The sequence below is a fragment of the Somniosus microcephalus genome, chromosome 14, assembly GCF_052327205.1.
Source record: "Somniosus microcephalus isolate GS21.2 chromosome 14, FLI_Smic_1.0, whole genome shotgun sequence".
NCBI lineage: Eukaryota > Metazoa > Chordata > Chondrichthyes > Squaliformes > Somniosidae > Somniosus > Somniosus microcephalus.
The window spans coordinates 113,380,001-113,393,270 of record NC_141000.1 but is presented as its reverse complement, the minus strand read 5'-3'; the positions used below and the strand labels follow the sequence as shown (position 1 = coordinate 113,393,270).

The 13,270-nt window shown below is 46.7% G+C and overlaps 1 protein-coding gene across 5 annotated transcripts in view; it reads right to left on the bottom strand.

The window, feature by feature from the left end:
* Nucleotides 1-13,270, bottom strand: part of LOC147107862 (uromodulin-like 1) — a 125,321-nt gene that overhangs the window by 67,752 nt on the left and 44,299 nt on the right. For 4 of the 5 annotated variants that reach the window (XM_086007227.1, XM_086007229.1, XM_086007230.1 and 1 more), the window contains 5 exons: nucleotides 12,971-13,225; nucleotides 11,166-11,278; nucleotides 7,731-7,950; nucleotides 2,929-3,069; nucleotides 1,071-1,205 (listed from right to left, as the gene is read on the bottom strand). In XM_086007227.1, the coding sequence (XP_085863353.1) occupies nucleotides 1,071-1,205; nucleotides 2,929-3,069; nucleotides 7,731-7,950; nucleotides 11,166-11,278; nucleotides 12,971-13,225 (864 nt within the window). The remainder of the gene's footprint in view (nucleotides 1-1,070; nucleotides 1,206-2,928; nucleotides 3,070-7,730; nucleotides 7,951-11,165; nucleotides 11,279-12,970; nucleotides 13,226-13,270) is intronic. The other variant, XM_086007232.1, reaches the window with a different exon arrangement.

The window sequence follows — 13,270 nt, the reverse complement described above, 5'->3', positions numbered from 1 at the left end:
CCCGAATTCGGGATTTTAGCCCCCCGCACGCCTAAAAGCCTGCCTCACGGCACACTGAAAATCTAGGCCTTTGTCTCCAGATCATTAGTCCAGGCCTCTGGATTACTAGACCAGTAACATAACCACTATACTACTGTACTCCGTCCCCACAAGGAAAGTCTGGGCCTCTGCTGCCCTGGGCTTCCCCCCTTGCCCCTTCCCATCCAACAAATGGTCCCATTCTCCACCGCCATCTCCCACGACTTTAACCAGTGTCAGGCCGTCCAGCTGCTTCTTCCTGTCTGTTTCAGGTGGGCAGCTGGACAGCAGGTCATAAATGAGGCCCAGCCATTCAAATTAGCCGAGACTCCCACAGACTCCCGGGCGGGAAGGCTATTGAGTTTCCCACCCCTCCTGGATTCCCTCCTGGGAGTTAAAGTCCGCCCCTGTGACCTCTATGCCAATTTTGTGTTGGTGGGGAAGTATCTTACACCCTAAATGATTTTCCCTGTTTTTTTGTTAAAGTGTATATTGAAATAAATTGGCATATACATCAATCAGCTGCAAGAAATTTGCATAGAATAAATCTACCTATACTTAAGAGTAACACAGGAAGTGTAACCAGGCAGTATGATGGACAGGAAGTGCACAGGAATGTACAATGTTTATTATATAACTAGCAAATCTCCCATGGCCATTTTTCAGTTATAAGCCAATGAAGTAAATGCTGCTCTGTGCATGTGTTTGAACATAAGGACATAAGAATTAGGAGCAGGAGTTGGCCATATGGCCCCTTGAGCCTGCTCCGCCATTCAATAAGATCATGGCTGATCATTGACCTCAACTCCACCTTCCCGCACTATCCCCACATCCCTTTGTGTGTGTGTGTGTGTGTGTGTTTACATTTACACTTTAACAGCCAACCTCCTGGTACTTAAGCTTAACTGTATAGAAACAGGTTGAGAGACACCAGAATATGAATCCATTTTAAAACCCCAACTCTGTCAAAGAGCCGTCAGTTCGCATAAAGGATCCGAACCGACAGTCGCAATAAAACTAAATGTTGAGCAGATACAATGAGGATCACATACCACAGAGAGGCACTTCTGAATATGGAAAGCCAGCTGGAAATCCAGGGCCATTCACATAAGTGATCATCGCAGAGGCAAAGACAGTAGAAGATTGTCCCTGGGTGGCTGTGGGAGTCAGCACAGTTGTAGTGGTTTCTGTCAAAAAATACAGTTGGGTCATTTTACAACCAATTTTAAAATTTGTTTTCGGGATATTGGCGTGGCCGGTTTTTATTGCCCATCCCTAGTTGAATTGAGAATATGGTGGTGGGTCTTCTTCTTGAGCCGCTGATTGATACAAATGAGTGGCTTGCTCGGCCACTTCAGAGGGTAGTGAGGAGTCAACCGCATTGGTGCGGGACTGGAGTCACATATAGGCCAGACCGGGTAAGGACGGCAGATTTCCTTCCTTAAAGGACATTAGTGAACCAGTTGAGTTTTTACACCAATCCAACAGCTTCATGGTCACTTTGAACTGGTACCAGATGTTTTTTTAAGTGAATTCAAATTCTAAAACTGCAGAACTCACATTCTCTAGATTATTAGCCCAGGCCTCTGGCCCACTAGACCAGTAACATAACCACTACACTATTGTACAGTATTCCCAAGTGACTGCAGCTTTAAAGGCCCTATGACAACTTAAAAGTATTGAAGGACAACCATGTATAAGCAAAGTGTGTGCGATGCTCCCAGTGGGCATGTTAGGAGTATTTTGTGAACCAGATTCATTGAAGGTTCCCAATTTTCAGGTTTAGCTGATAAAATGCCACCCAAATCAAAATTTTGAAAACACAAATGAAGACCCAAAATTAGAGGAAAAGCTAACAACTCGTTTTCACCAGGAGTTCACCATAAATCCCTTAGTCTGATTTTCCAAATTCCTCCTGCCCGATTGGGGAAAAGAGCAAGGGAGGAGGACTATTGGGATAGCTCTCGCAACGAACCAGCACAGCCACAGGCACGATGGGCCGAAAGGCCTCCTTCTGTGCTGTAAGATTCGATAATTCTACGATGGTGCCAGGAGACTTATCATGAAGAGGTTCACCACAAGAATAACTTTCTCAACCTTCAGGCCCCACAAAATACAGGGGGGAAAATTGGGTTGCTTTGCGGGAGGTTAGCAGCCGCAAACTTCGGTCGCACCCCCTGACCTATCGCCGAACAATATGTCCGACAGGGTCAGGGGGCATTTTTGCAGACGCAGCGGCGCAAGTTAAAGGGCAGGTGTCAGGCGGCCATTTGTTTTGGGCCGACTGCCAGCACCTGCCCCCTTCCCCTTTTTTATTCAGGGTGCCGGCTGCGATCGCTCAGTCCGGCTCTCCTCTTGAGTGACGGGCTGCTTTCCCAGCACCCCGCTCCCCGGTGGTCCAGCAGGGCCCCGGTGCATGCAGTGCTAGGCCCCTCGCCTTTAATCGGAGAGGGAGGCCTGCAATACTGCAGCGCTACGTGCCGACACGCGTGGCGCAGTTGCACGTAGCACTGCAAAATTCACTTGTAGCGCCCCAGGAAGGAGGGGGAGTGCTTCCAGTAGCACCCTGCCTCCTGCTTGGGGCGCTACCGCTAAATTTATGGCGCAGCGGCACTAACTTTTTCGTTAGCATCCCAAAGGGGGCGCCACTGAATTTCTCTGCCAAAGAGACAAGAGACCAGAGAAGAGGAAATGCAAAGGCAAGTTGGACAGAATTGCCCGGGTTTCTTGGGCTCGATTGCCAGGCTTCGGAGGGGAGCGGTGGGTGGGGGCTACAGGTGGCCTAGGGGGCCATAGTTTGCGCACCCCTTTCCTAGCCCTTCTTTATAATGTTTAAGATTCTGTGATCCAGTCCAGATCAGAAACTCCGGTTAAACCCTCTACTAATTGTTACAGCGATTCAAGTCTTACCTTCGCAGGATCTACCAGGCCAGGCTGGATTCACATCTCTGTAACGCTCGCTGCAGATGCAGGTGTATGACCCCTCAGTGTTTTTGCACATTGCATGAGGCGAACAGTCATTGTAAGTAGGTGAGGTGCATTCGTTAACATCTAAAGTGATAAAGAATTATAAACTATTTAACTCAGTGGAATTCCATCACTGTTACAACTTAAACACCACTAGCTTCCAATGTCTCAGTGGGTACATGCACTATCCAACGTGGAGCTCAGCCCCAAACGCACACCATTCTGTATGGTGTCAACTGATCGCGACCAGGGTGGCAATTGGCCTCAGTGTCCCAGGCTAGACAGGAGAAAAATCAGCAGGGTTCCCTTCTCATTCCTCGGGTAGACTTTCGGAGTTGACTACAGCGAAAATGAAGATCGGGCAATTTCTATACTGGGCGACCAGTCCGCGATACTAGTGATATGCCCTGGTGGCAAATTGAAAATCTAACCTTAGCATCTCTATCCAGTGGCCTCCACAATGCAAATATGTGGTACGAGTGAAGCTAGGATCGGGCTTTCAATGCCACTTGTGATTGACTAACATGCCAACGCTCGCTGATTAGATTCACACATGAAGAATGGCCACTTGGCCCAAGGTACCAGAGGTTGGGCGGCTCCTCCTGTGGAACCAAACATCAGCACAAGGCAGGCCCTTCGGGAGAGAAGGGGTGAAAGTTTCAGGACGGATTGGCAAAAGGCCAGCGCTTGTGTTGTCACTTAAAGAGGCACCAGCATTGTTATTAAATCATATTCCTTTGTTGTTTTACAAGCACGTGAAACACTGCTCCCAGAACACATTCACAGCTCACCTCATCATGGTGAAAGGAGCTGTGACCCTCCTCCCACTTCAAGTGTAAAAAATATCACCAAACAAGTTTTCATGAAAACAATGCCTTTCAGCAATGCTGTATAAAATCTGACAGTTGTACGTGTATCATACATGTGTCCCTGATACACGTGTCAATTATACTGGAGACATAGGGGCCTAGAAATTCGGTTGCCCGTGAAAGGGAGGCAGGTTAATCACTTGGTTTAAAACATTGGGCCTGAAACTCATAGTGCCGGGCGAGAGCGGAAATGTAGTCTTTCCCCCACAGGAACAGGAATACGGGGAGGAGTCCAACATCTGAAATTCCAGTTGGGGAGACGGGGGGTCTTCCGATCACCCCACATCCCAGCAGCAGTTTAGAAGCGTGTCCGGCTACAATCCCAGACTACCCGGAGAATTTCACTCAGCTCATCCATCTTAGGCCGAGTGTTCCCCGCGCCGGCTGCGGACGTGGGCGTAGGTTCTATACTGAACCTTCCTAATGGCCCCACAGGTGTTACCAACTTAGTTCAACCCTTTCGGCATTGATTACCTCAGAATGCAGGCCCTGGTATCTTTGCGGGGAACTCTAAACATTTTTTCCTCTCACCTCTTCAGCCTATTAATGGCCTCAAGTTCCCCCCCCCACATTGAAGCAGCAGACTACAGTGGGGTCAGGGTGAACGCCTCAACAGATGCGGGCCCCCTATCCCGAATATTAGAACGATCCCATCCCCAGGATGCTGGGATGGCCTGGACAGTCAATGGCAGCAGTCCTGCCCTGTCACAATTCCAGACGTGGAGCGGGAAATGCAACAATTTTTGGCCCATTTCGTTTTCTCCCTTTTGATCTGCCAAAACACCAGGCACGATCGTCAGCCAAGAGGACAATTTCTGCCTGTTGCGCTCTGTAATGGTCCATTATTACAGAATGACACAGCACAGAAGGAGGCCGTTTGGCCCATCATGCCCGTATTGGAAAAAATAGCTTTATTTTTACACAAATACTGCGTCAGGCGGGGTAGTTCACCAGTACGGGGATTGAACCCGCGACCTTGGCGTTATCAGCAGCACGCTCCAATCAACTGAGCTAACCGGTCCTGCGTAAAATAAGGAGGTGCTCGAGAACAGCCCGGGGTAAAAAAGACCCTCTGAATTTCCTCCCTGTGGCCTCCCTTATGGAATCACTGTGATCCTCAACTCAATGTATGGGGAATTGCTGGCATGATCCAGGTCAGTAGAAACCAAAAGCGGACGGTGTGTGAACGAGGCAGCTGAACCTCTACTGCTCGTTATTCAAGAGCACCCAAGAAAAATTTCACCTCTTCTCCACCCCCCCGCAATAAATCAAGAAGTGGCCAGGATATTGCAAATTGGACATGGTCGTTGTAGGAATGACCTTTTCTCATTCCATACTTCCTTATGTTCTCGGGGCACAGAATCCTTCCACTTTTCTCCCAAATTCCCTCTGGTCTCCTTAGGCCACCTGCACCAGCTATAGCTGAGAGGTCAAGTAGCCGAACCTTCTCCGAGGGCTACTGAAGTGTCAAAGGGGAAACTGCAAGAGCAGCCCAGAAAGGACTCTTTATCTGTCTAATGTTTCTTCCTTAGTCAGTGCAGTTTAGACCAGGAGCTCAGGGTTTATCAAAAATGCATCCCACCTTAAGCAGGCACTCCAGTGATCAGCAACACCACATCCACCGATCACTTTAATCAGTCATCATCACCACCACCACCACCAACTTGCATTTATATAGCACCTTTAACATAGTAAAACATCCCAAGGCACTTCACAGGAGTGTCATCCTGGGATGGGGGGATTGTCCTATGAGGAGAGATTGAGTAGACTAGGCCTATATTCTCTAGAGTTTAGAAGAATCAGAGGTGATCTCATTGAAACATACAAAATTCTTACAGAGCTTGACAGGGTAGATGCAGGGATGATGTTTCCCCTGGCTGGGGAGTCTAGAACCAGGGGTCACAGTCTCAGAATAAGGGGTCGGCCATTTAGGACTGAGATGATGAGAAATTTCTTCACTCAGAGGGTGGTGAATCTTTGGAATTCTCTACCCCAGAGGGCTGTGCAGGCTCAGTCATTGAGTATATTTAAGACAGAGATCGATAGATTTTAGGTGATAGTGAAGGAAAGTGGATATGAGGTAGAAGATCAGCCATGATCTTAATGAATGGCGGAGCAGGCTCGAAGAGCCAAATGGCCTATTCCTGTTCCTATTTCATATGTTCTTATCAAACAAAATTTGTCACTAAGCCACATAAGGAGATATTACAACAGGTGACCAAAAGCATGGTCATAGAGGTAGGCTTTAAGGAGCGTCTTGAAGGAGGAGAGAGAGGTAGAGAGACGGAGAGGTTTGGGGAGGGAATTCCAGAGACTAGGCAGCTGAAGGCACGGCCACCAATGGTGGAGCGATGAAAATCGGGGGATACACAAGAGGCCAGAATTGGAGGAGCGCAGATATCTCAGGGGGGGTTGTGGGGCTGAAGGAGGTTACAGAGATAGGAGGGGGCGAGGCCATGGAGGGATTTGAAAACAAGGATGAGAATTTTGAAATCAAGGTGTTGCCGGACCGGGAGCCAATGTAGGTCAGCGAGTACAGGGGTGATGGGCGAACGGGACTTGGTGCGAGTTAGGACACGGGCAGCAGAGTTTTGGATGACCTCAAGTTTGCATAGGGTGCAAGGTGGGGGGCCGGCCAGGAGATTATCACTTTAATATTAGTTAAGAAGGCTTTTCCACCTTCTAACAATATGAGATCCAAGTCTAATCATCTAAGAAACAAAGAAACATAGAAACATAGAAGATAGGAGCAGGAGTAAGCCATTCGGCCCCTCGAGCCTGCTCCGCCATTCAATGCGATCATGGCTGATCATCCAAATTCAGTACCCGGTCCCTGCTTTCTCCCCATACCCCTTGATCCCTTTAGCCTTAAGAAATATATCCAACTCCTTCTTCAATATATTTAATGTATTGGCCTCTACTGCCTTCTGTGGTAGAGAATTCCACAGGTTCACCACTCTCTGGGTGAAGAAATTCCTCCTCATCTCAGTCCTAAATGGCTTACCCCTTATCCTTAGACTGTGACCCCTGGTTCTGGACTCCCCAACCATCGGGAACATCCTTCCTGCATCTAGTCTGTCCAGTCCTGTCAGAATTTTATAAGTTTAAATGAGATCCCCTCTCATTCTTCTAAACTCCAGCGAGTACAAGCCCAATCGACCCAATCTCTCCTCATATGTCATTCCTGCCATCCCAGGTATCAGCCTGGTGAATCTTCGCTGAACTCCTTCCATGGCAAGAACATCCTTCCTCAGATAAAGCGACCAAAACTGCACACAATACTCAAGATGTGGTCTCACCAAGGCCCTGTACAACTGCAGCAAGACATCCTTGTTCCTGTATTCAAACCCTCTCGCTACGAAGGCCAACATACCATTTGCCTTCTTAACCGCCTGCTGCACCTGCATGCTTACCTTCAGCGACTGGTGCACAAGGACACCCAGGTCTCGTTACACTTCCCCTTCTCCCAATCTATTGCCATTCAGATAATAATCTGCCTTCCTGTTTTTGCCACCAAAGTGGATAACCTCACATTTATCCACGTTATATTGCATCTGCCATGCTTTTGCCCAATCACCCAACCTGTACAAATCATCCTGGAGTTTCTTGGCATCCTCCTCACAGCACACATGCCCACCCAGCTTTGTATCGTCTGCAAATTTGGAGATAATACATCTAGTTCCCTTGTCTAGATCATTAATATATATTGTGAATAGCTGGGGTCCAAGGACCGATCCCTGCGGTACCCCACTCGTCACTGCCTGCCACTCGGAAAAAGACCCGTTTATTCCAACTCTTTGCTTTCTGTCTGCCAACCAGTTCTCTATCCAAGTCAATACCTTGCCCCCAATCCCATGTGCCAAGGAGACCACTTACCTGAAATGGAGGTGCTGTTGTGGTCATACTCAAAGACAGAGCTATTGTAAAGAGAGGAGATCAGAGCAGAAGATACATTCCAGACACTAAGTTTGATTCCTTGATCAATAACAATTTCGAAGTTCACCACAATGCTCCCATAGCTGAGAGATTTTATACGGACCAGAATTTTCCCATTTTGATACAATCGACGGATTGTTGGTGGAAGGGATTTTTCAACCTGAAAAGAAAAGTATCATAAACTCTTGCAAATAGCCTTTACTTCATCATTCTGTTTAATTTTATGCTTTTCTGTGTGAGGTTCCCATTTCAGGCCCTCAGTTCGGAGTAGGGTAGTCTAGTATTTATGGTAACTCAAAGGTTATGAGATTAAATACCACCGTATTTAGTTGTGAAATTGAATTCAATAAATCTGGTAATTTGTGGGATAACATCAGAAAATGACTGACATGAATCTTGTCATTCATGTGGCAATGACTTATGAAGTAATACTGGGTGGCCTGCTGGTGGCGCTGTCCAGGAAGAGTATAAATACTCGGGCATGGGCCCAGCTTGCTCAGGACATTCGTTAACAGGAACTAGTGAAGGACACAACCAGATCTCCATGTTGAAAAACAGTTGATTAAAGCCTTGTTTAATCCTCAGACCAAGTGCCTAGTAGTTTTCTTACATCAATGACCATGAAACCTGCTGGAGTTTTGTAAAAACCTAACTGGTTCACCAATGCTCTTCAGGGAAGGGAACCTGCCACATCTACCTGTTCTAGGCTGCATGTGACTCCGGTCACAACTAGGGATGCCTTGCTGGTGTTGCCCACATCCCAAAAAACAAATAAATAAAAACAATCTCTTGTCAGATAGACTGAAAAGAGTGGGGTCGTGCCCCAGTGAGTAACAGTCTCGCCTCTGAGTCAAAAAGTTGTGGGTTCAAGTTCCACTTCAGAGACTTGAGCACAAAATCTAAACTGACACATCAGTGCAGTGCTGAGGGAGTGCTGCACTGCCGGAGGTGCCGTCTTTCAGGTGAGGCATTAAACCGAAACTCCATCTGCCCTCTCAGGTGGATATAAAAGATCCCATGGCACTATTTCAAACAGCAAGGTAATTCTCCCTCAATATTTATCCCTCAACTAACACCTAAAAACATTATCTGGTCATTATCACATTGCTGTTTGTGGGACCTTGCTGTGCGCACATTGGCTGCTGCGTTTCCTACATTTACAACAGTGACTACACTTCAAAAGTACTTCATTGGCTGTAAAACGTCTTGGGATGTCCTGAGGTCATGAAAGTCGCTGTAGTTACACAAGTCTTTCTTTCTCCACTCTATTCCAACAGTGTACTCGATAGTCAAAATATTCCTTGTTGCAGCAAGAATTTACATTTGCTGCACTTATGGCATCTCTAAGTGTGCATTTGCACTACAACTGTAGCTTATATTGTAAATTCGGCATAAATCCAGAGTCACGGCACGACTTGACACCAGAGCCAACTGGACTGAGATTCCCGGGAGAAGGTAGTCTCACTTTTACCACTTGGCTTTGGAATTAGGCAGGGCCTTAACACCCGATTTACACTGGACAAGTTTGGTGCTAGACTGAAGTGAAAACCACTTTGTACCAATATTAAAGTTAGAATCATAAAACAGTGCAACACAGAAGAAGGCCATTCGGCCCAACAAGTCTGCGCCGGCTCTTTCGAAGCGCAATCCAGTTAGCCCCACTCCCCCGCTCTTTCTCCAAACCCCTGCAATTTTTTCCATTCCAGTATTTATCCAATTGCCTTTTGAAGGCTACTTTTGAATCTGTATCCACCACCCTATCAGGCCAACATTCCAGATCCTAACCACTCGTTGCGTAAAAAAGTTTTTCCACATGTTGCCTCTGGTTCTTTTGCCAATCATCTTAAATCTGTGCCCGCTCATTATCGACTCTTCAGCCATTGGAAAAAATGTCTCTTCATTTACTCTTTCTAAACCCTTCATGATTTTAAACACCTCTATCAAATCTCATCTTAGCCTTCTCTGCTCTAAGGAGAACAATCTCAGCTTCCCCAGTCTATCCATGTAACTGTAATCCCTCATCCCAGGAACCATTCTAGTAAATCTCTTCCGTACTCTCTCCAAAGACTTGCGTCCTTCCTAGAGCGTGATGCCCAGAATTGGACACAATACTCCATACTTGTAGTATGAATGCACCCTAAGTGAGATTGCCAATTTAACACCAAATTATAGTTCATTCTCGGGGTGTGGACGTTGCTGACAAAGCCGACATTTATTGCCCATCTCTACTTGCCCTGAGGTGGTGGTGCTGTGCCTTCTTCTTGAACTACTGGTCGAGGTTTGATACAACTGAGCGGGTGGCTCACTTCAGAGGGGAGTTAAGAGTCAGTCAATTACATTGATGTGAAACTGGAGTCACATATAGGCCAGACATTAGTGAACCAGTCGGGTTTTGTGGGCAATCCAACAATCTCTTGGTCACTTTTACCGATACCAGCTTTTTATTTCCAGATTTTTTTTAACTGAATTCAAATTCTCAAACTGCCACGGTAGGTAGGGTTGCCAACAACGTTCCCGTTAGGTTGCGCGGCAGCATAACGGTCTGGAAGTCCCGCGCAGGCCACTCACCGCCATTTAAGTGGAAAAGCCACGCATGTGCGAAAATTTGAATGGGCCGCGCAGCCAAAAAAAATTAGAGGGAACATTGGTTGCCAACTCTGGTTCGATTTATTGCTGGAGGTTTCATCACATGACCTACTACCTCCAACTGCCCACCCAATCAAAGAGCTGTTTTTCCCCATCTCTAATCTAGAATTAATAAAATTGTTTAAAGAAAATGAAAAAATGCATGAAAGTTTTAAGGCCCCAATGGTTTTTCTCCCGGGTGTTGCTAGCAGCAGGAGATTAATCTTCAATTCCTGGAGACTCCAGGCTAATCCCAGAGGGTTGGCAACTCACATTCTCTGGATTACTAGTCCAGTGACATAACCGTTACATCAGCACATAACCACTACACCGCCATAGACAGTTAGGGGCTGTGGGCCCTCACCCAACACAAGGGGTATTCAGACTCGTTTCACATAGGACCCTTACAACCAGAAGTGAGAGGAGACTTTCATTCCTGATGTCTGGACTGGATTAAAACCCAGCTGAAAGGATAGTAAGCTAGGTTGCTCCACAGCTCTGGACGCCTCTCTACTGCCCTGTTTTCAAACTGCAGTTGTATCTTATGTCAAGCTTGACTATATTCAAGGCTGAGATCAATAGATTTTTGGACTCTAGGGGAATCAAGGGATATGGGGATCGGGTGGGAAAGTGGAGGTGAGGTCGAAGATCAGCCATGATCTTATTGCATGGTGGAGCAGGCTCGAGGGGCCGCATGGCCTACTCCTGCTCCTAATTCTTATATTCTTATTCTTATGTAAGCTTCATTACCTCTTGTTGCCAAAGCTGTGTAAACTGCTTAAATTCACTGCTACTGATGTTTCTGAGATTTTCAGTGAAGTTAAAGTTCTTGATCCTCACCCGTCCATCCAATAATAACGCGACTGCAAAGCATTGAGAAAGTGCATTACTATTCAGGGAAATTCCTGTCATCACTGCTGCCGTTGTTAAATACTGTTTATTGCCTCCCCTGATGACCCGTTGGTTAGTGGCTCTACCGAACGTGGTACCAGGCCTTTCTGGGCTGAGTTGGCTTATCTCAGGTGAGGCAGTTGTGAAAATGCCACAGTTGGTCTCAGTACCCCTGGGCTAAAGGAAGAGGAAAAAAGTAGCCAGTGTGCCTGATTCCAATTGGAGTGTCTACTGTCATCACTGTGCCAGCCAATGAGTTGCACTGTGTTAGCCAATGAGATGCACTGCGTCAGCCAATGAGCTGCACTGTGTCAGCCAAAGAGATGCACTGTGTCAGCCAATGAGATGCATTGCGTCAGCCAATGAGTTGCACTGCATCAGCCAATGATGCACTGCGTCAGCCAATGAGATGCATTGTATCAGCCAATGAGATGCGCTGTATCAGCCAATGAGATGCACTGTATCAGCCAATGAGATGCACTGCGTCAGCCAATGAGTTGCACTGCATCAGCCAATGAGATGCACTGTGTCAGCCAATGCATTGCATTGTGTCAGCCAATGAGCTGGAGGTGGGGGCAGGACTTAGAAGTGTATTTTTTGCATTAAACTAAGCAAACAGAAAAGCAAACAAAGTTTATTTACAGAGTCTATTTACAAAAAAGAGTCTCTACAAACTACAGCAAACAGAACTCATGACCGAAACTGCAGCAACCGCTCCCGATAAAAGCAGGGTGAATTCTTCAGCAAAATGCAGTGAGTGAAGGACAGTTACATAATACAGTATGTGTAAAATCAGTCCCAGTCACTGACAGCAGTGATTAACAGGAGAATTACCCAATCATCTCCATTCTGGCTGGTGATACTGGTGTCACTATATGCAGCTGATTCTAATCGCTATACATTGATTCCTACTGGAAAATGCATGTATGAGGGTATCTGTTGAGGGCAGGAACAGGCCCACTTCAGATGCTCTCCATGGTCAAATGGTTTACTTACTAGACTCACAAATGAAGAGCGGCCACGTGGGCGAGGTTCCAGAGGGCTATTTCACCTATGGAACTTCACACGAACAAGAGTCAATGCTTCCAAGAGAAGACAGAACTGGAGAAAAAAAGAAGTGGCATAGAAATGGCCGATTTGAATCTGAATTTCTTGCAGTAATCTGAAGAGGACTGAGTAGATTGGGCCTATACTCTCTGGAGTTTAGAAGAATGAAATATGATGTCATTGAAACATATAAGATTCTGAGGGAGATTGACAGGGTAGGTGCTGAGAGATGTTTTCCCTGGCTGGAGAGTCCAGAACTAGGGGGCACAGTCTCAGGATAAGGGGCCGGCCATTTAAGACTGAGATGAGGAGGAATTTCTTCACTCAGAGGGCTGTGAATCTTTGGAATTCTCTACCCCAAAGGGCTGTGGATGCTGAATCGTTGAGTATATTCAAGGCTGAGATAGGTAGATTTTTGGACTCTAGGGGAATCAAGGAATATGGAGATCAGATGAGAAAATTGAGTTGAGGTCGAAGATCAGCCATGATCTTATTGAATGGTGGAGCAGGCTCGAGGGGCTGTATGGCCTACTCCTGCTCCCAATTCTTATGTTCTATGAAGAGGAAGCCATTTTGTTGATTAGGCACACAAATGTTTCCTCGGCCGGAGCTATTACCTGTTTTTACTTTTAGCTCTTTGGCAAAGCTGTCTTCACAGGATTGCCAGTGGACTTCCACTGTGTATAGAACCCCAGGTTCCAATCCTGTCACTGTCCAATCCATTTCCTGCGTCTCTACTTCATTCACGATGCCATCTTCCTTCCGCACCCGCACCATAACCGTTCGGTCTTCACTGGAAGCTGCTGCCCAAGTGACCTGGAAGCTAATGCTGGTGACCTTGGCAATCGTCAGGTTTGTAACTGGAAAAGGAGCTGTTGAAAACGAGTTGGGTTAGCACAGCATGATTGTCACCCCAC